The sequence below is a fragment of the Oncorhynchus tshawytscha genome, linkage group LG14 (genome assembly GCF_018296145.1).
Source record: "Oncorhynchus tshawytscha isolate Ot180627B linkage group LG14, Otsh_v2.0, whole genome shotgun sequence".
Lineage (NCBI taxonomy): Eukaryota > Metazoa > Chordata > Actinopteri > Salmoniformes > Salmonidae > Oncorhynchus > Oncorhynchus tshawytscha.
The window spans coordinates 56990602-57015051 of record NC_056442.1 but is presented as its reverse complement, the minus strand read 5'-3'; the positions used below and the strand labels follow the sequence as shown (position 1 = coordinate 57015051).

The window sequence follows — 24450 nt, the reverse complement described above, 5'->3', positions numbered from 1 at the left end:
CTCCAACCAGTCAGTGTGCCCATGTAGAATTCTTGAGGAAGTTTAGTGTTACCGATGGCAACTTTCTCTGTGGATGGTTTGACAAATCAACTGTAAATTTCGGTGTTCCTCAAGGTTCCGTTTTAGGACCACTATTGTTTTCTCTATATATTTTACCTCTTGGTGATGTCATTCGGAAACATAATGTTAACTTGTCACTGCTATGCGGATGACACACAGCTGTACATTTCGATGAAACATGGTGAAGCCCCAAAATTGCCCTCCCTGGAAGCCTGTGTTTCAGACATAAGGAAGTGGATGGCTGCCAAATGTTCTATTTTTAAACTCGGACAAAACAGAGATGCTTGTTCTAGGTCCCAAGGAACAAAGTGATCTTCTGTTGAATCTGACAATTAATCTTGATGGTTGTACAGTCGTCTCAAATAAAACTGTGAAGGACCTCGGCGTTACTCTGGACCCTGATCTCTCTTTTGACGAACATATCAAGACTGTTTCAAGGACAGCTTTTTTTCCATCTACGTAACATTGCAAAAAACTTTGTCCAAAATGATGCAGAAAAATATATCCATGCTTTTGTCACTTCTAGGTTAGACTACTGCAACACTCTACTTTCCAGCTACCAGGATAAAGCACTAAATAAACTTCAGTTAGTGCTAAATACGGCTGCTAGAATCCTGACTAGAACCAAAAAAATGGATCATATTACCTCAGTGCTAGCCTCTCTACACTGGCTTCCTGTTAAGGCAAGGGCTGATTTCAAGGTTTTACTGCTTACCTACAAAGCATCACATGGGCTTGCTCTTTGGTCCTGCCGTACATACCTACACGTACGCTACGTACGCTATGGTCACAAGACGCAGGCCTCCTAACTGTCCCTAGAATTACTAAGCAAACAGCTGGAGGCAGGGCTTTCTCCTATAGAGCTCCATTTTTATGGAATGGTCTGCCTACCCATGTGAGAGACGCAGACTCGGTCTCAACCTTTAAGTCTTTACTGAAGACTTATCTCTTCAGTGGGTCATGAACGGAAAGGCACTGGAGCAATGCTGTCTCTGCCTGGCCGGTTCACAGTTTCAACTGTTCTTCAACTGTTCTGCCTGCTGCTATGGAACCCTGACCTGTTCACCAGACGTGCTACCTGTCCCAGACCAGCTGTTTTCAACTCTCTAGAGACAGCAGGAGCGTTAGAGATACTCTCAATGATCGGCTATGAAAAGCCAACTGACATTTACTCCTGAGGTGCTGACCTGTTGCACCCTCGACATCCACTGTGATTATTATTATTTGACCCTGCTGGTCATCTATGAACATTTGAACATCTTGGCCATGTTCTGTTATAATCTCCACCCGGCACAGCCAGAAGAGGACTGGCCACCCCACATAGCCTGGTTCCTCTTTAGGTTTCTTCCTAGGTTCTGGCCTTTCTAGGGAGTTTTTCCTAGCCACCCTGCTTCTACACTTGCATTGCTTGCTGTTTGGGGTTTTAGACTGGGTTTCTGTGCAGCACTTTGAGATATCAGCTGATGTAAGAAGGGCTTTATGAATAAATTTGATTTGCATCCTTATGTTCCTAGAGGAGCTATTCTCTACTTTAAAAATGTACAATGTATTACTATTCTCAGCGTCATGTGGGGATTGACTGAGCCTCACCGGGACTCACCTTCTGGTGGTGCGGTTCAGACGGATCTCTAAATCTATTAAATGGGGTTTGGCTCTGGATTTGGCGGCGCTGTACGCATCCCCCTTTGAGCCTCTGGAGTCTGGTGGATCTGAATATCCTCGCCTTCAAAGCCTCCCTGCTCATAGATTGGGGATCTCCCGCGCGTTATGCGTACACCCTTCACTGTACTCAGTCGTCCCCCCCCCCGAGCGACTCTTAAGGTGAACTTGCGTCCAAATGCGCCCTTTTCTCCGACATTTTCCCTTTTCAGCCTCCTCTGTTTGCTTTCTGAAGAGCCATGGAGGTTACATGCCGTGTGTCCGGTGCGAACTTCACTTCACGTATATTGAACGGGCCTGGGTCATGTGACCAGCATATTGTTTTTTTTCCCCCTGTTTTGCTAATCCAGCAGGATGCTCTCTAAGCAGCGTCTCACCCACTGGATTGTGGGGGATCTCTCTCTCTGGCATATAGCAGCAATGCATTACCTAGCGCGGTGTACGTGCCCACTCCACCAGGAATCTGGCAACGTGTCGGCCGTTGTTCAAAGCGTTGACTATAGGAGATAGTTGGGCATCGCCACACACTTGTGAGGTTTTATCGCTTGGATGTCACACAGTGTGCTTACGGCTGGGACCAGGGGAAGTCACTAGGCAGCGCACCGTGTGACTGCCGCATCTGGTGGGGTCAGGTTCATTTAGTATCCGTTAGGGTTGGCTTGGGGAGGGATTATATTTCCCCATAGTATGTTGTACCGAAGTTGACTGGCTGGAAGGGAACGTAACGTTATGACTATAACTACTGTTTTCTGAAGGAGGGAACCGAGGTACAACACCTGTTTGGCCCTGCACCGCCCGTTCCTGGGCTCGGTAAAGAGCAGTATTAAGTTGAAGGAATTAATCTGAGCCTCACGCTTATCACCTGTGGAAGGTGTGGCTTCCAGGCAAGGAGAGGATGTAAATTGGCCTTGTCAGGCGTGATTCTAGATCCTTCACCCCGAAGAGCGACTCCCCATTGTGTGTTGTACCTCGTTTCCCTCCTTCTTGGACAGGAAGTTAGTAGTTATAGTCACAACGCTGTGTTTCATGTGTTCAAAACAAATAAGCACACTTGACAACAATGTGCAAGAACCTGTAGTACCCCCTGGTATCTGCCCCAATGTGCAGGAACCTGTAGTACCCCCTGGTATCTGCCCCAATGTGCAGGAACCTGTAGTACCCCCTGGTATCTGCCCCAATGTGCAGGAACCTGTAGTACCCCTGCCCCAATGGTATCTGCCCCAATGTGCAGGAACCTGTAGTACCCCTGGTATCTGCCCCAATGTGCAAACCATGCCAAGCAACAGTATTGATTAGGGTCCATGATTGTACTGTCAGACAGTGAGCCAGCCAACCAGCCAGTCAGTCTCTCACAGTTTGACCTCCACATCACCATATGATTGGATAAGTCCCCTCCATGTCTCCGTATGATTGGTTGATTCAATAAGACCCCTCCCCTCCCTGTATTCCAGTATTGCTCCCATTGGAGGGCTTCAATTTGTGTATCTGTACACAACAAGGCATTCAAGTACACTGACAAGGAGTCGATATAGCAGCTTGAAGTAGCTGTGCCATGCATATCTATGCACATGTAATATTGATGGGTGGGGATTGATTGATTGATTGATTGCTTACTGATTCTTTTTTGAAGCTCATGAATGCTTCCCAAATGGCACCCTTTGGACCAGGGCCCCATAGAACCTTATTCCCTATATAGTGCACTACTTTAGACCAGGGCCCTATAGAACCCTATTCCCTACATATAGTGCACTACTTTAGACCAGAGCCCTATGGAACCCTATTCCCTATATAGTGCACTACTTTAGACCAGGGCCCTATAGAACCCTATTCCCTACATATAGTGCACTACCTTAGACCAGGGCCCTATAGAACCCTATTCCCTATATATAGTGCACTACTTTAGACCAGGGCCCTATAGAACCCTATTCCCGATATAGTGCACTACTTTAGACCAGGGCCCTATAGAACCCTATTCCCTATATATAGTGCACTACTTTAGACCAGGGCCCAATAGAACCCTATTCCCTATATATAGTACACTACTTTAGACCAGGACCCTATAGAACCCTATATAGTGCACTATTTTAGACCAGGGCCCTATTCCCTATAAAGTTCACTGCTTTAGACAGGTCCCTATTCCCTATATAGTGCACTACTTTCGACCAGAACCTTATGGGCCCCCAAATAGGGAAAAGGGTGCCATTTGTAACTCATATAAAGCGCTCTGTCTGAGTGGTGAGACACACTGTCTGTAACCATCTGCTGATCTTGTACTCTAGCTCTGTAGTGTCTGACCCCCTGAGTCCGGGGGACAGTTCTCCCTGCGTAGCCAGATGTCCTCACCTTCCTCCCCAGCCCCTTGGTCATCCACACTCATCCCAGCTAGGCCACGCTGCTTCCCCAGGCGGGAAAGTCTCATCCCTGGGGTGGTGGTCCCCATGGCTCCCTGGGGCTGGGGGTGTTTAGAGCCCCTCTCTTGGCCTTCCTCTCCCAGGGACAGGGCCCCGATAGGCCCATCTAGGTCTGTGTTGGACAGTGAATCAGTGGAGGGTCCTCTGACAGACAGGCAGAAATCATCATCACCACTAAGGATCTCCATTTCTTTCACGTTTCCTCCTCCTTTCACCTCCTTCTCCTGCTGCGCCTCGTAGCACTCCAGGTCAATCTGCTCCTCCACCCAGCGGTCTGTATCCCCTGCCTGCACCTCCCCCCGTTCCTTTCCCTGTCCTTCCCTTTGTCCCTGTCCATCAGGCTCTTCGGAAGACAGTGGAGACAGAGGGGACTCCTGGTCCGGCTCGCCGTCGAAGACGATGTCTGTGTCGATAGTGAAACGGTTCCTCACCAGTTTCCTCCGGCCCAGGGTCCTCGCCGGGTCTGACGCTGCAGAGGGAAGAGAAACAGACAAGGTTTCAGTGGGATGAATGGATGAGATAACAACGTCAATAGATCACATATAAAATATACACCACGTAAGCTAGCTGTTAGTGGTTACCTGCTTTAAATCACACTGACACAAGCACACAGACAGCAAGAGCAGAAAGAGTCTCTTAACAACAAGGAACTTTGGTCCCAAATGAGGACCCAGCCGAGAAGAGATCAACATCCGACGAGCTTCTCCTTCACGTCTCTATGGATTAAAATGACAATTTTTCCAATCACATAATCCACAATCCCATCCCACCCCCCCACACGCCTCTCCCCTCCCGACAGCACCTACCTGCTCTGTTCATGGCAGGCCTGGCTCCCTTCAGGGCACAGAGGCGTTTGCCTCCGAAGGGGACATACTGCTGGTTGGGGGGTAGAGACTCTGTCTTCATCAGTTGACGTCGTTGTTTATCTCTTAAGATGGAGTGGACTGTCTTCAGGAAGTCCTTCTTACTGTCCACAGAACTGGACGAAAGAGAGATTTGAAAAGATTTGGCATAGGTCCCCAGATCCTCAAAAAGTTATACAGCTGCACCATTGAGAGCATCCAGACAGGTTGCATCACCGCCTGGTACGGCAACTGCTCGGCATCCGACCGTAAGACGCTACAGAGGGTAGTGTATATGGCCCAGTACATCAGGTCAGGGGTCTCCTGACCCCTCCTGTCTCAGCCTCCAGTATTTATGCTGCAGTAGTTTATGTGTCGGGGGCTAGGGTCAGTTTGTTATATCGGGAGTACCTCTCCTGTCCTATTCGGTGTCCTGTGTGAATCTAAGTGTGCGTTCTCTAATTCTCTCTTTCTCTCTCGGAGGACCTGAGCCCTAGGACCATGCCCCAGGACTACCTGACATGATGACTCCTTGCTGTCCCCAGTCCACCTGGCTGTGCTGCTGCTCCAGTTTCAACTGTTCTGCCTTATTATTATTTGACCATGCTGGTCATTTATGAACATTTGAACATCTTGGCCATGCTCTGTTATAATCTCCACCCGGCACAGCCAGAAGAGGACTGGCCACCCCACACATGCTCTCTCTAATTCTCTCTTTCTTTCTCTCTCTCAGAGGACCTGAGCCCTAGGACCATGCCCCAGGACTACCTGACATGATGACTCCTTGCTGTCCCCAGTCCACCTGACCGTGCTGCTGCTCCAGTTTCAACTGTTCTGCCTTATTATTATACGACCATGCTGGTCATTTATGAACATTTGAACATCTTGGCCATGTTCTGTTATAATCTCCACCCGGCACAGCCAGAAGAGGACTGGCCACCCCACATAGCCTGGTTCCTCTCTAGGTTTCTTCCTAGGTTTTGGCCTTTCTAGGGAGTTTTTCCTAGCCACCGTGCTTCTACACCTGCATTGCTTGCTGTTTGGGGTTTTAGGCTGGGTTTCTGTACAGCACTTTGAGATATCAGCTGATGTACGAAGGGCTATATAATTAAATTTGATTTGATTTTGATCACTGGAGCAGGGCTTCCTGCCATACAGGATCTATATACCAGGCGGTGTCAGAGGAACCTAAAGTCATAGACTGTTCTCTCTGCTATCGCACGGCAAGCGGTACCAGAGCACCAAGTCTAGGTCCAAAGGGCTCCTTAACAGATTCAAACTCCAAGCCATTAGACTGATGAACAAGTAATTAAATGGCCACCCAGACTATTTACATTGACCCCCCCCTTCTGTTTTGACACTGCTGCTACTCACTGTTTATTATCTATGTATAATTACCTCGACTAACCTGTATCCCCACAAACTGACTCTGTACCGGTACCCCCTGTATATAGTCTCATTACTAACCTGTATCCCCACACACTGACTCTGTACCGGTATCCCCTGTATATAGTCTCATTACTAACCTGTATCCCCACACATTGACTCGGTACCGGTACCCCCTGTTTATAGTCTCATTACTAACCTGTACCCCTGTATATAGTCTCATTACTAACCTGTACCCCTGTATATAGTCTCATTACTAACCTGTACCCCCTGTATATAGTCTCATTACTAACCTGTACCCCCTGTATATAGTCTCATTACTAACCTGTACCCCCTGTATATAGTCTCATTACTAACCTGTACCCCTGTATATAGCCTCATTACTAACCTGTATCCCCACACACTGACTCTGTACCGGTACCCCTGTATATAGCCTCATTACTAACCTGTATCCCCACACACTGACTCGGTACCGGTATCCCTGTATATAGTCTCATTACTAACCTGTATCCCCACACATTGACTCGGTACCGGTACCCCCTGTTTATAGTCTCATTACTAACCTGTACCCCCTGTTTATAGTCTCATTACTAACCTGTACCCCTGTATATAGTCTCATTACTAACCTGTACCCCTGTATATAGTCTCATTACTAACCTGTACCCCCTGTATATAGTCTCATTACTAACCTGTACCCCCCTGTATATAGTCTCATTACTAACCTGTACCCCTGTATATAGCCTCATTACTAACCTGTATCCCCACACACTGACTCTGTACCGGTACCCCCTGTATATAGCCTCATTACTAACCTGTATCCCCACACACTGACTCGGTACCGGTACCCCTGTATATAGCCTCATTACTAACCTGTATCCCCACACACTGACTCTGTACCGGTACCCCTGTATATAGCCTCATTACTAACCTGTATCCCCACACACTGACTCTGTACCGGTACCCCCTGTATATAGCCTCATTACTAACCTGTATCCCCACACACTGACTCTGTACCGGTACCCCTGTATATAGCCTCATTACTAACCTGTATCCCCACACACTGACTCGGTACTGGTACCCCTGTATATAGTCTCATTACTAACCTGTATCCCCACACACTGACTCGGTACCGGTACCCCCTGTATATAGCCTCATTACTAACCTGTATCCCCACACACTGACTCGGTACTGGTACCCCTGTATATAGTCTCATTACTAACCTGTATCCCCACACACTGACTCGGTACCGGTACCCCCTGTATATAGCCTCGTTATTGTTATTTTATTGTGTTACTTTTTATTACATTTTTATTTATTGAACTGCACTGTTGGTTAAGGGCTTGTAAGTAAACATTTCACGGTAAGGACTACACCTGTTGTACTCGGGCCATGTGACAAATAAAATAGTATATGATTGGTTTAATTTGTTGGATAATTAAAAAACATTGTCAGATGGTTAATATACAGTTATACAGATATACAATATACAATATACAGACATACAGTTGAAGTCAGAAGTTTACATACACTTAGGTTGGAGTCATTAAAACTTGTTTTTCAACCACTCCACACATTTTTTATAAACTATAGTTTTGACAAGTCGGTTAGGACGTCTACTTTGTGCATGACACAAGTCCAACAATTGTTTAGAGACAGATTATTTCACTTATAATTCACTATATCACAATTCCAGTGGGTCAGAAGTTTACATACACTAAGTTGACTGTGCCTTTAAACAGCTTGGAATGTTCCAGAAAATTATGTCATGGCTTTAGAAGTTTCTGATAGGCTAATTGACACCATTTGAGTCAATTGGAGGTGGATGTATTTCAAGGCCTACCTTCAAACTCAGTGCCTCTTTACTTGACATCATGGGAAAATCAAAAGAAATCAGCCAAGACCTCAGAATAAAATTGTAGACCTCCACAAGTCTGGTTCATCCTTGGGAGCAATTTCCAAATGCCTGAAGGTACCACGTTCATCTGTACAAACAATAGTACGCAAGTATAAACACCATGGGACCACGCAGCCGTCATACCGCTCAGGAAGAAGACGCGTTCTGTCTCATAGATATGAACGTACTTTGGTGCGAAAAGTACAAATCAATCCCAGAACAACAGCAAAGTATCTTGTGAAGATGCTGGACGAAACAGGTACAAAAGGTATCTATATCCACAGTAAAACGAGTCCTATATCGACATAACCTGAAAGGCCGCTCAAGAAGCCACTGCTCCAAAACCGCCATAAATAAAAAAGAGGAATGTGCCAAAATTCACCCAACTTATTGTGGGAAGCTTGTGGAAGGCTACCTGAAACATTTGACCCAAGTTAAGCAATTTAAAGGCAATGCTACCAAATACTAATTGAGTGTATGTAAACTTCTGTCCCACTGGGAATGTGATGAAAGAAATAAAAGCTGAAATAAATAATTCTCTCTACTATTATTCTGACATTTCACATTCTTAAAATAAAGTGGTGATCCTAACTGACCTAAAACAGGGATTTTTTTTTTTACTAAGATTCAATGTCAGGAATGGTGAAAAACTGAGTTTAAATGTATTTGGCTAAGGTGTATGTAAACTTCCGACTTCAACTGTATATATATATATATATATATATATATATATATATATATATATATATATATATATACACATTATGTAAACACATTATGTAAACTTCTTCCTCTTAGTGCTTTGGGCATCTGGAAAGGCACTAGACTTCAACTGTACATAGGTCAACATCCACAGCATTAATCCGCATCAAGGAGCTTCCCCTCTTAGTGCTTTGGGCATCTGGAAAGGCACTATATTAATTAATTAATTAAATAAATATGAAGAAAAAAACATTTAAATGCTTAAAATATATTGAGGGTGGTTCCAAAGTAAATCAGTGACTTAATGCCAATGTTGTCTTCAGTCAGGACTGATAAACATTCTATCAGTTGGGTCAGGAGGCTCACCTGCAGCACAGGTGGAATGTCCTCTCCGGCCGTCCTTCTGACTCGGACTTGACGTGGACGATCTCACACACGGCAGAGCCCTCTCCGTCTGCAATGGCGCGCACACATGTTATAACCTCACATACAGAACAACTCATTTGTAGTCACTGACTATCTTTCTCTCACTCCATCATGTCTATTCAGACAGAGAACAAATAACATCATGTCTATTCAGAAAGAGAAGAACATTACAAATAACATCATGTCTATTCAGAAAGAGAAGAACATTACAAAGAACATCATGTCTATTCAGAACATAAAATGTCTATTCAGAAAGAGAAGAACATCAAAGAACATCATCTATTCAGACAGAGAACATTACAAATAACATCATGTCTATTCAGAAAGAGAAGAACATTACAAATAACATCATGTCTATTCAGAAAGAGAAGAACATTACAAAGAACATCATGTCTATTCAGAAAGAAGAACATTACAAAGAACATCATGTCTATTCAGAAAGAGAAGAACATTACAAAGAACATCATGTCTATTCAGAAAGAGAAGAACATTACAAAGAACATCATGTCTATTCAGAAAGAGTCTATTCAGAAAGAACATTACAAAAGAGAAGAACATCATGTCTATTCAGAAAGAGAAGAACATCATGTCTATTCAGAAAGAGAAGAACATTACAAAAGAGAAGAACATACAAAGTCATGTCTATTCAGAAAGAGAAGAACATCATGTCATGTCTATTCAGAAAGAGAAGAACATTACAAAGAACATCATGTCTATTCAGAAAGAGAAGAACATTACAAATAACATCATGTCTATTCAGAAAGAGAAGAACATTACAAAGAACATCATGTCTATTCAGAAAGAGAAGAACATCATGTCTATTCAGAAAGAGAAGAACATCATGTCTATTCAGAAAGAGAAGAACATTACAAAGAACATCATGTCTATTCAGACAGAGAACATTACAAATAACATCATGTCTATTCAGAAAGAGAAGAACATTACAAAGAACATCATGTCTATTCAGACAGAGAACATTACAAATAACATCATGTCTATTCAGAAAGAGAAGAACATTACAAAGAACATCATGTCTATTCAGAAAGAGAAGAACATTACAAAGAACATCATGTCTATTCAGAAAGAGAAGAACATCATGTCTATTCAGAAAGAGAAGATCATGTCTACATCATGTCTATTCAGAAAGAGAAGAACATTACAAAGAACATCATGTCTATTCAGAAAGAGAAAACATTACAAAGAACATCATGTCTATTCAGAAGAACATTACAAAGAACATCATGTCTATTCAGAAAGAGAAGAACATCATGTCTATTCAGAAAGAGAAGAACATTACAAATCAATTCATCATGTCTATTCAGAAAGAGAAGAACATTACAAATAACATCATGTCTATTCAGAAAGAGAAGAACATCATGTCTATTCAAAGAGAAGAACATACAAAGAACATCATGTCTATTCAGAAAGAGAAGAACATTACAAAGAACATCATGTCTATTCAGAAAGAGTCTAAGAACATTACAAAGAACATCATGTCTATTCAGAAGAGAAGAACATCATGTCTATTCAGAAAGAGAAGAACATTATTCAAAAGAGAAGAACATTAACATCATGTCTATTCAGAAAGAGAAGAACATTACAAATAACATCATGTCTATTCAGAAAGAGAAGAACAAAGAACTATTCATGTCTATTCAGAAAGAGAAGAACATTACAAATCATCATGTCTATTCAGAAAGAGAAGAACATCATGTCTATTCAGAAAGAGAACAACAAATTCATGTCTATTCAGAAAGAGAAGAACATTACAAAGAACATGTCTATTCAGAAAGAGAAGAACATACATCATGTCTATTCAGACAGAGAAGAACATCATGTCTATTCAGAAAGAGAAGAACATTACAAAAGTACATCATGTCTATTCAGAAAGAGAAGAACATTACAAATAACATCATGTCTATTCAGAAAGAGAAGAACATTACAAAGAACATCATGTCTATTCAGACAGAGAACATCATGTCTAAGAAAGAGAAGAACATTACAAATAACATCATGTCTATTCAGAAAGAGAAGAACATTACAAAGAACATGTCTACAGAAAGAGAAGAACATTCTATTCAGAAAGAGAAGAACATTACAAAGTACATCATGTCTATTCAGAAAGAGAAGAACATTACAAAGAACATCATGTCTATTCAGAAAGAGAAGAACATCATGTCTATTCAGATTCAGAAGAACATCATGTCTATTCAGAAAGAGAAGAACATTACAAATAACATCATGTCTATTCAGAAAGAGAAGAACATCATGTCTATTCAGAAAGAGAAGAACATCATGTCTATTCAGACAGAGAAGAACATCATGTCTATTCAGAAAGAGAAGAACATTACAAATAACATCATGTCTATTCAGAAAGAGAAGAACATTACAAAGAACATCATGTCTATTCAGAAAGAGAAGAACATCATGTCTATTCAGACAGAGAAGAACATTACAAAGTACATCATGTCTATTCAGACAGAGAAGAACATTACAAAGAACATCATGTCTATTCAGAAAGAGAAGAACATCATGTCTATTCAGACAGAGAAGAACATCATGTCTATTCAGAAAGAGAAGAACATTACAAATAACATCATGTCTATTCAGAAAGAGAAGAACATTACAAAGAACATCATGTCTATTCAGACAGAGAAGAACATCATGTCTATTCAGACAGAGAAGAACATCATGTCTATTCAGAAAGAGAAGAACATCATGTCTATTCAGACAGAAAATAACATTACAAAGTCAATACGGGAATGGTTGAGTCTTTAGTGTGTCATTCAAGCCTCTGCCAAATGACTCAAATAATCCATTAATAAACTGTAAATGTATTTCAGGATTAACAGCATGGCTGAGTGTACTGTACCTTGGTTATTGAGGGCTCTATATTAAACTGTACCTTGGTTATAGAGGGCTCTATATTCAACTGTACCTCATGTTATAGAGGACTCTATATTAAACTGTACCTTGGTGATAGAGGGCTCTATATTCAACTGTACCTTGGTTATTGAGGGCTCTATATTCAACTGTACCTTGGTTATAGAGGACTCTATATTCAACTGTACCTTGGTTATAGAGGGCTCTATATTCAACTGTACCTTCAGTTATAGAGGGCTCTATATTCAACTGTACCTTGGTTATAGAGGGCTCTATATTCAACTGTACCTTGGATATTGAGGGCTCTATATTCAACTGTACCTTGGTTATTGAGGGCTCTATATTAAACTGTACCTTGGTGATAGAGGGCTCTATATTCAACTGTACCTTGGTTATAGAGGGCTCTATATTCAACTGTACCTTGGTTATAGAGGGCTCTATATTCAACTGTACCTTGGTTATAGAGGGCTCTATATTCAACTGTACCTTGGTTATAGAGGGCTCTATATTCAACTGTACCTTGGTTATAGAGGACTCTATATTCAACTGTACCTTGGTGATAGAGGGCTCTATATTCAACTGTACCTTGGTTATAGAGGGCTCTATATTCAACTGTACCTTGGTTATAGAGGGCTCTATATTCAACTGTACCTTGGTGATAGAGGGCTCTATATTCAACTGTACCTTGGTTATAGAGGGCTCTATATTCAACTGTACCTTGGTTATTGAGGGCTCTATATTCAACTGTACCTTGGTTATAGAGGGCTCTATATTCAACTGTACCTTGGTTATAGAGGGCTCTATATTCAACTGTACCTTGGTGATAGAGGGCTCTATATTCAACTGTACCTTGGTTATAGAGGGCTCTATATTCAACTGTACCTTGGTTTGGTTATAGAGGGCTCTATATTCAACTGTACCTTGGTTATAGAGGGCTCTATATTCAACTGTACCTTGGTTATAGAGGGCTCTATATTCAACTGTACCTTGGTTATAGAGGGCTCTATATTCAACTGTACCTTGGTTATAGAGGGCTCTATATTCAACTGTACCTTGGATATTGAGGGCTCTATATTCAACTGTACCTTGGTTATTGAGGGCTCTATATTCAACTGTACCTTGGTTATAGAGGGCTCTATATTCAACTGTACCTTGGTTATAGAGGGCTCTATATTCAACTGTACCTTGGTTATAGAGGGCTCTATATTCAACTGTACCTTGGTTATAGAGGGCTCTATATTCAACTGTACCTTGGTTATAGAGGGCTCTATATTCAACTGTACCTTGGTTATAGAGGACTCTATATTCAACTGTACCTTGGTTATAGAGGGCTCTATATTCAACTGTACCTTGGTTATAGAGGGCTCTATATTCAACTGTACCTTGGTTATAGAGGGCTCTATATTCAACTGTACCTTGGTTATAGAGGACTCTATATTCAACTGTACCTTGGTTATAGAGGGCTCTATATTCAACTGTACCTTGGTTATAGAGGGCTCTATATTCAACTGTACCTTGGATATTGAGGGCTCTATATTCAACTGTACCTTGGTGATAGAGGGCTCTATATTCAACTGTACCTTGGTTATTGAGGGCTAACTATTCAACTGTACCTTGGATATTGAGGGCTCTATATTCAACTGTACCTTGGTTATTGAGGGCTAACTATTCAACTATACCTTGGCTATTGAGGGCTCTATATTAAACTATACCTTGGTTAGAGGGCTCTATATTAAACTGTACCTTGGTTAGAGGGCTCTATATTAAACTGCACCTTGGTTATTGAGGGCTCTATATTAAACTATACCTTGGTTAGAGGGCTCTATATTAAACTGTACCTTGGTTATTGAGGACTCTATATTAAACTATACCTTGGTTAGAGGGCTCTATATTAAACTATACCTTGGTTATTGAGGGCTCTATATTGAACTGTACCTTGGTTAGAGGGCTCTATATTAAACTATACCTTGGTTAGAGGGCTCTATATTAAACTATACCTTGGTTATTGAGGGCTCTATATTGAACTGTACCTTGGTTAGAGGGCTCTATATTAAACTGCACCTTGGTTATTTAGAGCACTATATTGAGCTGTACCTTGGTTATTGAGGGCTCGGACTTGGAGCGTGTCTGTGGAGATCATGTGACGGAAGCGGAATGGGTCCTTGTCTTCAGACGAGACTGACGACGCTCGATGGGAGCCACCCTGAGAGAAACAGACAGCCCTTATATACGCCCCCAGACAGACAGATACGCCCCCAGACAGACAGATACGCCCCCAGACAGACAGATACGCCCCCAGACAGACAGATACGCCCCCAGACAGACAGATACGCCCCCAGACAGACAGATACGCCCCCAGACAGACAGATACGCCCCCAGACAGACAGACAGATGCTCGATGGGAGCCACCCTGAGAGACACAGACAGCCCTTAGATACGCACCCCAGACAGACAGATGCACACCCCCCAACAGACAGATACGCACCCCCCCAACAGACAGATACACCGCCGCCGCCCACGCCGCCCCCCCGACAGACAGATACGCACCCCCGACAGACAGATACGCACCTCCCCCTACAGACAGATACGCACCCCCTACAGACAGATACGCACCCCCTACAGACAGATACACCCCCTACAGACAGATACACACCCCCTACAGACAGATACGCACCCCCTACAGACAGATACGCACCCCCCTACAGACAGATACACACCCCTACAGACAGATACACACCCCCTACAGACAGATACGCACCCCCTACAGACAGATACACACCCCCTACAGACAGATACACACCCCCTACAGACAGATACGCACCCCCCCTACAGACAGATACGCACCCCCTACAGACAGATACACCCCCTACAGACAGATACACACCCCCTACAGACAGATACGCACCCCCTACAGACAGATACGCACCCCCCCTACAGACAGATACACACCCCCCACAGACAGATACACACCCCCTACAGACAGATACGCACCCCCTACAGACAGATACGCACCCCCTACAGACAGATACTCACCCCAACAGATCCATAAATGATTGCCAAAGCATCTATATAGTGCTTATGAAGACGTTATGAATGCTCTATAAAGCCTTTCTAAGTTAGTAAGTTACTGGGATGTGACCATTTTAGGTAATTTAAGGCAGGTTGGTTTAGATGGCTGTGTGATATGCCTTTTACAATACATCAACTGGTACCACTGACCCAGTGGACTAGGTATGGAAGGTACCACTGACCCACTGGACTAGTTATGGAAGGTACCACTGGACTAGGTATGGAAGGTACCACTGACCCACTGGACTAGTTATGGAAGGTACCACTGGACTAGGTATGGAAGGTACCACTGACCCACTGGACTAGTTATGGAAGGTACCACTGGACTAGGTATGGAAGGTACCACTGACCCACTGGACTAGTTATGGAAGGTACCACTGGACTAGGTATGGAAGGTACCACTGACCCACTGGACTAGTTATGGAAGGTACCACTGGACTAGGTATGGAAGGTAACACTGGACTAGTTATGGAAGGTAACATTGGACTAGGTATGGAAGGTAACATTGGACTAGTTATGGAAGGTAACATTGGACTAGTTATGGAAGGTAACACTGGACTAGGTATGGAAGGTAACATTGGACTAGGTATGGAAGGTACCACTGACCCAGTGGACTAGGTATGGAAGGTAACATTGGACTAGGTATGGAAGGTACCACTGGACTAGGTATGGAAGGTACCACTGACCCAGTGGACTAGGTATGGAAGGTACCACTGGACTAGGTATGGAAGGTACCACTGACCCCGTGGACTAGGTATGGAAGGTACCACTGACCCAGTGGACTAGGTATGGAAGTGATGCTTCAACAAAGCCAAATAAATTAGAACCACTTGATGGGAATGGAATATCAAGGTTAGAATTCAGAGAAACTATGGTTGAAAGGTTTGGTTGTGTTAAGAGACGGAACTTACCATTTTCTTCTTCTGCTTGGATCCATCCTTACACACAAACACCACGGCTGTTCTGAAGACTAAACCATGAAGAGGGCGATGGAAGGGGTAGCAGAAAGATTTCAGTGTCTATGTAATACGTTTCAAATACATGAAATAAGCTACCATAATACAGTATTATGTTAATTGGAGTGATCAGGCTTGCACTCAGTCCCAAATTGGCTGTGGTCAAAAGTAGTGCACTATAACAGGAATAGGGGACACAGTCTATGTCATTAGACAGAGTGGTACATGTATCCCCTTATGTAACAGACAGCCATCTTAAGAGTGATCTAGAGAAGGTTCTAAGTAGCTTTGTCCAATTCTAGAACTAGAACCCCATTAGCTACATGGTTCTGAGAGCTACATGGTTCTGAGAAGGCCACAGCCGATGCACACTAGGTATTGCCCTTAACGTACTGAAAGCAGCCAGTTGGGGTTCTTTCTTCCATTTGCCCAGGGAGGAGGGAGGGTTGATCCAGGCTACGCTGGTGTGGAGCAGCAAGTCACCCATCGACAGATCAGCAACCTACAACACACAACACAACCATGTTACACCCATGTTATAACACAGCCATGTTACAACACAACCATGTTACAACCATGTTACACCCATGTTATAACACAGCCATGTTACACCCATGTTAAAACACAGCCATGTTACACCCATGTTAAAACACAACCATGTTACACCCATGTTACAACACAACCATATTACAACACAACCATGTTACAACACAACCATGCTACAACACAACCATGTTACACCCATGTTACAACATAACCATGTTACAACACAACCATGTTACACCCATGTTACAACACAACCATGTTACACCCATGTTACAACACAACAATGTTACACCCATGTTACAACACAACCGCGTTACACCCATGTTACAACACAACCATGTTACACCCATGTTACAACACAACAATGTTACACCCATGTTACAACACAACCGTGGTACACCCATGTTACAACACAACCATGTTACACCCATGTTACAACACAACCATGTTACACCCATGTTACAACACAACCATGTTACACCCATGTTACAACACAACCATGTTACACCCATGTTACAACACAACCATGTTACAACACAACCATGCTACACCCATGTAATAACAGCCATGTTACACCCATGATACAACACAACCATGATACAACACAACCATGCTATAACACAACCATGTTACACCCATGCTACAACACAACCATGTTACAACCATGCTATAACACAACCATGCTACAACCATGCTATAACACAACCATGCTACAACCATGCTATAACACAACCATGCTACAACCATGTTACAACCATGTTACACCCATGTTACAACACAACCATGTTACACCCATGTTACAACACAACCATGTTACACCCATGTTACAACACAACCATGTTACACCCATGTTACAACACAACCATGTTACACCCATGTTACAACACAACCATGTTACACCCATGTTACAACACAACCATGTTACACCCATGTTACAACACAACCATGTTACACCCATGTTACAACACAACCATGTTACAACGCAACCATGTTACAACACAACCATGTTACAACGCAACCATGTTACAACACAACCATGTTACAACACACCCATGTTACAACACAACCATGTTACAACACACCCATGTTACATTAACAATACACCAATGTTACAGCAATCCAATCCCTCAACATACTCTGGGAAATTCTCCAATGACCTATTCCCTATTTAGTGCACTACTTTAGACCAGAGCTATGGCACCCTATTCCCTATTTAGTGCACTACTTTAGACCAGAGCTATGGCACCCTATTCCCTATTAGGTGCACTACTTTAGACCAGAGCTATGGCACCCTATTCCCTATTTAGTGCACTACTTTAGACCAGAGCTATGGCACCCTATTCCATATTTAGTGCACTACTTTAGACCAGAGCTATGGTACCCTATTCCCTATTTAGTGCACCACTTTAGACCAGAGCTATGGCACCCTATTCCCTATTTAGTGCACTACTTTAGACCAGAGCTATGGTACCCTATTCCCTATTTAGTGCACTACTTTAGACCAGAGCTATGGTACCCTATTCCCTATTTAGTGCACTACTTTAGACCAGAGCTATGGCCCTTTTCAAAATAAGTAGTGTGTAGCAAATAAGGTGTAATTTGAACCATACCGCCACTGATACCACAGACACACCTGGAGAACATGAGGAGAATCCCAACAACAACACACCTCTGTCTGGATACCACAGAACATGAGGAGACTCCCAACAACAACACACCTCTGTCTGGATACCACAGAACGTGAGGAGACTCCCAACAACACTGTACCTGTCTGGATACCACAGAACATGAGGAGACTCCCAACAACAACACACCTCTGTCTGGATACCACAGAACATGAGGAGACTCCCAACAACAACACACCTCTGTCTGGATACCACAGAACGTGAGGAGACTTCCAACAACACTGTACCTGTCTGGATACCACAGAACATGAGGAGACTCCCAACAACAACACTGTACCTGTCTGGTTACCACAGAACGTGAGGAGACTTCCAACAACAACGCACCTCTTTCTTGTCTCCACTCTGCTCCGCTATGAGCTGGTCAAACACCAACCCAAACTCCTCGTGGATCTTCTGCATCTCATTGATGTGACTGGCCACCTTGTTCATGGCCTTCATAGCAACTGGACAGGATGTAGAGAGAAGAGGAACACTATTATACTAAACCTAAGCCTTCTGCTTCCCATTGATAAAATAATAATATATTTTTTTTAAAGTATATTTATTGTCACATATACCTCCCTCCCTCCCTCCCTCATTCAGGTGATAGTGTTCTTCACTGTCAGGGTCAGTCAGTGAGTACAGCTCTCTCAGTAGTAGTGGGTACTATAGGACACACCCCTCCCTCCCTCCCTCCTACATCTCTCTGTAGTAGTGGGTACTATAGGACACACCCCTCCCTCCCTCCCTCCCTCCCTCCCTCCCTCCTACAGCTCTCTCAGTAGTAGTGGGTACTATAGGACACACCCCTCCCTCCCTCCTCCTACAGCTCTCTCAGTAGTAGTGGGTACTATAGGACACACCCCTCCCTCCCTCCCTCCTCCTACAGCTCTCTCAGTAGTAGTGGGTACTATAGGACACACCCCTCCCTCCCTCCCTCCTCCTACAGCTCTCTCAGTAGTAGTGAGTACTATAGGACACACCCCTCCCTCCCTCCTCCTACAGCTCTCTCAGTAGTAGTGAGTACTATAGGACACACCCCTCCCTCCCTCCCTCCTACAGCTCTCTCAGTAGTAGTGGGTACTATAGGACACACCCCTCCCTTCCTCCCTCCTACATCTCTCTGTAGTAGTGGGTACTATAGGACACACCCCTCCCTCCCTCCCTCCTACAGCTCTCTCAGTAGTAGTGGGTACTATAGGACACACCCCTCCCTCCCTCCCTCCTACATCTCTCTGTAGTAGTGGGTACTATAGGACACACCCCTCCCTCCCTCCCTCCCTCCCTCCTACAGCTCTCTCAGTAGTAGTGGGTACTATAGGACACACCCCCCTCCCTCCTCCTACAGCTCTCTCAGTAGTAGTGGGTACTATAGGACACACCCCTCCCTCCCTCCCTCCTCCTACAGCTCTCTCAGTAGTAGTGGGTACTATATGACACACCCCTCCCTCCCTCCCTCCTACAGCTCTCTCAGTAGTAGTGGGTACTATAGGACACACCCCTCCCTCCCTCCCTCCCTCCTTACCATTCAGGTGATAGTGTTCTTCACTATCAGGGTCCGTCAGTGAGTACAGCTCTCTCAGTAGTAGTGGGTACTTAAGAACTCTCTGAATGGGTTTGATCAGGTAGGACTCCAGGGTTGAGGAGTGTTGCTGTTTCGGGTTCCTCTCTTCCAGAAACGCCTTGAAGTCTGCATCGGTCTTAGCTAGATGCAATGAGGGGGGGGTTTTTCACACACGTAACCTCCAAACGTTTCAGAAGAGCTGGACAATGAAATAAGATCCAACATAAAGAAGCCCCCTGACTGTCTGCTGGTACCATACTGTTATGTGATCTGTTAATAAACGCCATACAGGAACAACACTCTTATGTCTTAGCTGGAAGCAGAGGAGAGTTTAATATACAGCCAAATATTTATGTCTTAGCTGGAAGCAGAGGAAAGGAGAGTTTAATATACAGCCAAATATTTACGTCTTAGCTGGAAGCAGAGGAGAGTTTAATATACAGCCAAATATTTATGTCTTAGCTGGAAGCAGAGGAGAGTTTAATATACAGCCAAATATTTATGTCTTAGCTGGAAGCAGAGGAAAGGAGAGTTTAATATACAGCCAAATATTTACGTCTTAGCTGGAAGCAGAGGAGAGTTTAATATACAGCCAAATATTTATGTCTTAGCTGGAAGCAGAGGAGAGTTTAATATACAGCCAAATATTTATGTCTTAGCTGGAAGCAGAGGAAAGGAGAGTTTAATATACAGCCAAATATTTATGTCTTAGCTGGAAGCAGAGGAAAGGAGAGTTTAATATACAGCCAAATATTTATGTCTTAGCTGGAAGCAGAGGAAAGTTTAATATGCAACCAACACATTCTGTTGTAGCTATGAAGAGGTCATTCAACACTGTGGATGGTGTATCAATACACCCAGTCACTACAAAGATACAGGCGTCCTTCCTAACTCAGTTGCCGGAGAAGAAGGAAACCGCTCAGGGATTTCAACATGAGGCCAATGGTGTCTTTAAAACAGTTACGGAGTTTGATGACTGTGATAGGAGAAGACTGAGGATTGATCAACAACATTGTAGTTACTCCACAATACTAACCTAAATGACAGAATGAAAAAAGAAGCCTGTACAGAATAAATATATACCAACATGGAATTAAAGTAATACTGCAAAACATGTGGCAGAGCAATTCACTTTCTGTCCTGAATACAAGGTGTTATGTTGGGGGCAAATCCAATACATTACTGAGTACCACTCTCCATGTTTACATGCATAGTGGTGGCTGCATCATGTTATGGGTATGCTTGTAATCATTAAGGACTGGGGAGTTTTTCAGGATAAAAAATAAACCGAATGGAGCTAAGGACAGGCAACATCCTAGAGGGAAAACCTGGTTCAGTCTGCTTTTCCACCAGACACTGGGAGATGAATTCACCTTTCAGAAGGACAATAACCTTAAACACAAGGCCAAATCTACACTGGAGTTGCTTACCAAGAAGGCAGTGAATGTTCCTGAGTGGCCGAGTTACAGTTTTGACTTAAATCGACTTGAAAATCTATGGCAAAACTTGAAAATGATTTGTCTAGCAATAATAATAACAGGAAAATAATGCACAATACAGGTGTTCAAAGGACTTAGATACCAGGAAGACTCACAGCTGTAAATCGCCGTCAAAAGGTTTTCTAACATGCGTTGACTCAAGGGTGTGAATACCAATGTAAATGAAATATATTTTTCTATACTCCGTTTTGAACACACATTGTTAGAAACATGTTTTCACTGTCATTATGGAGTATTGTGTGTCGATGAGTGAGAGAGAAACATCTATTTACATCCATTTTGAATTCAGGGCTGTAACAACAAAAATGTGGATTAAGTCAAAGGGGGTATGAATACTTTTCTGAAGTCACCAGGGCCCATAGGGAATGGTCAAAAGTAGGGCACTACGTAGGGAATGGTCAAAAGTTGGGCACTATGTAGGGAATGGTCAAAAGTTGGGCACTACGTAGGGTGTACCTTTATGTACCTTTATTTAACTAGGCAAGTCAGTTAAGAACAAATTCTTATTTTCAATGATGGTCTAGGAACAGTGGGTTAACTGGTCTAGGAACAGTGGGTTAACTGGTCTAGGAACAGTGGGTTAACTAGTCTAGGAACAGTGGGGTTAACTGGTCTAGGAACAGTGGGGTTAACTGGTCTAGGAACAGTGGGTTAACTGGTCTAGGAACAGTGGGGTTAACTGGTCTAGGAACAGTGGGGTTAACTGGTCTAGGAACAGTGGGGTTAACTGGTCTAGGAACAGTGGGGTTAACTGGTCTAGGAACAGTGGGGTTAACTGGTCTAGGAACAGTGGGGTTAACTGGTCTAGGAACAGTGGGGTTAACTGGTCTAGGAACAGTGGGTTAACTGGTCTAGGAACAGTGGGTTAACTGGTCTAGGAACAGTGGGTTAACTGCCTGTTCAGGGGCAGAACGACAGATTTGTACCTTGTCAGCTCGGGGATTTGAACTTGTAACCTTCCGGTTACGAGTCCAACACATGCTGGCACGTGGGACACAAGCCCATCTCTCTGTAGTGCAGGGTGGGTCAGTGGAAACACCAGAGGTGCCAGGAAGGAAATAGTTCAGGTTCGAACTGTCATATACACACCCTTTACAAGCAGTTAGGACACACACACACAAAAACACACACCAACTGTGTTTAACTCACCCTTTACGAGCACCTTAGGGACTTTGGTGTGGCTGGCGCAGAACGCACTGTAGATCTTAAACCGATCTGCATAGTACAGGAAGGAACCTCCTAGAGAGAAGAGGATTTTCTGACAAGGAGAGGAGAGAGTCGTGGTTACACAATGTGTTTTGTAATCTAGGCAGGCTGTTATTGTGTAAACTAGGCAGGCTGTTATTTTGTAATCTAGGCAGGCTGTTATTTTGTAAACTAGGCAGGCTGTTATTTTGTAATCTAGGCAGGCTGTTATTTTGTAATCTAGGCAGGCTGTTATTTTGTAATCTAGGCAGGCTGTTATTTTGTAATCTAGGCAGGCTGTTATTTTGTAATCTAGCCAGGCTGTTATTTTGTAATCTAGCCAGGCTGTTATTTTGTAATCTAGACAGGCTGTTATTGTGTAATCTAGCCAGGCTGTTATTTTGTAATCTAGGCAGGCTGTTATTTTGTAATCTAGACAGGCTGTTATTTTGTAATCTAGACAGGCTGTTATTTTGTAATCTAGCCAGGCTGTTATTTTGTAGATCTAGGCAGGCTGCTATTTCGTCGATCCAGGCAGGCTGCTATTTCGTCGATCCAGGCAGGCTGCTATTTTGTACCTTGAACTGGTCCACTCTCTCCAGCTTCTCCAGGTCTGGGACCAATCTGGTCCCGTCTTCTAGAGTCTTCAGGAATTCCACCTGGAACTCCACCATCTCAGGCAGGTTCCCAACCAGAATGTCCAGCTGGAGCCGCACAAAAGGAAGGAGGGAAATATATTATTTCACAATATAATCAACTAATTACAACTCAAGTGCCCTATTACAGTGAGAGGGGGGGGGGGTGCATCCCAAATGGCATCATATTCTCTATATAGAGCACTACTTTTGATGAGAGCCCTATGAGCCCTGGTCAAAAGTAGTGCACTTGATTGTAGATAGGGAGCCATTTGGGCCGCAAGTAGTGAGGGTGTTGAAGTGAGGCGATCCTATTAAAAGCACCGAAACCATCTGTGTTCCAGTCTCAGCTTTATAGTTATCCCTGTCTGTTCTCTCGTCTAAAACCTCCTCCTAGTCGCTCTTCCTCTCGCCCTTGCTCTTACACACAGCACAGTCTGTACATGATTACGCAACAGCCATTCTATGAAAAAAAAATTGTATTTTATTTTTAGCACCAAAGACATTTAAAAAGGCAGCACCAGTACCTCTCCCTCTACCACCATGTATCATACCTCATCCTGAGTGAGGCACGTCAGTACCTCTCCCTCTTCCACCATGTATCATACCTCATCCTGAGTGAGGCACGTCAGTACCTCTCCCTCTACCACCATGTATCATACCTCATCCTGAGTGAGGCACGTCAGTATCTCTCCCTCTACCACCATGTATCATACCTCATCTTGAGTGAGGCACGTCAGTATCTCTACCACCATGTATCATACCTCATCCTGAGTGAGGCACGTCAGTACCTCTCCCTCTACCACCATGTATCATACCTCATCCTGAGTGAGGCACGTCAGTACCTCTCCCTCTACCACCATGTATCATACCTCATCCTGAGTGAGGCACGTCAGTACCTCTCCCTCTTCCACCATGTATCATACCTCATCTTGAGTGAGGCACGTCAGTACCTCTCCCTCTACCACCATGTATCATACCTCATCCTGAGTGAGGCACGTCAGTACCTCTCCCTCTACCACCATGTATCATACCTCATCCTGAGTGAGGCACGTCAGTACCTCTCCCT

The 24450-nt window shown here is 43.6% G+C and overlaps 1 protein-coding gene across 3 annotated transcripts in view; it reads right to left on the bottom strand.

Moving 5' to 3' along the window:
• Positions 1–3826: 3826 nt before the first annotated feature.
• The window catches only part of LOC112267642 (rho guanine nucleotide exchange factor TIAM1), a 130777-nt gene continuing 110153 nt past the window's right edge, over positions 3827–24450 (bottom strand). For all 3 annotated transcript variants that reach the window (XM_042297719.1, XM_042297720.1, XM_042297721.1), the window contains 10 exons: positions 23325–23450; positions 22711–22819; positions 20024–20203; positions 18844–18962; positions 16682–16790; positions 16244–16302; positions 14358–14466; positions 9321–9408; positions 4937–5109; positions 3827–4599 (listed from right to left, as the gene is read on the bottom strand). In XM_042297719.1, coding sequence (XP_042153653.1) covers positions 3995–4599; positions 4937–5109; positions 9321–9408; positions 14358–14466; positions 16244–16302; positions 16682–16790; positions 18844–18962; positions 20024–20203; positions 22711–22819; positions 23325–23450 — 1677 coding nt within the window. In that variant the 3' untranslated portion in view covers positions 3827–3994. The remainder of the gene's footprint in view (positions 4600–4936; positions 5110–9320; positions 9409–14357; positions 14467–16243; positions 16303–16681; positions 16791–18843; positions 18963–20023; positions 20204–22710; positions 22820–23324; positions 23451–24450) is intronic.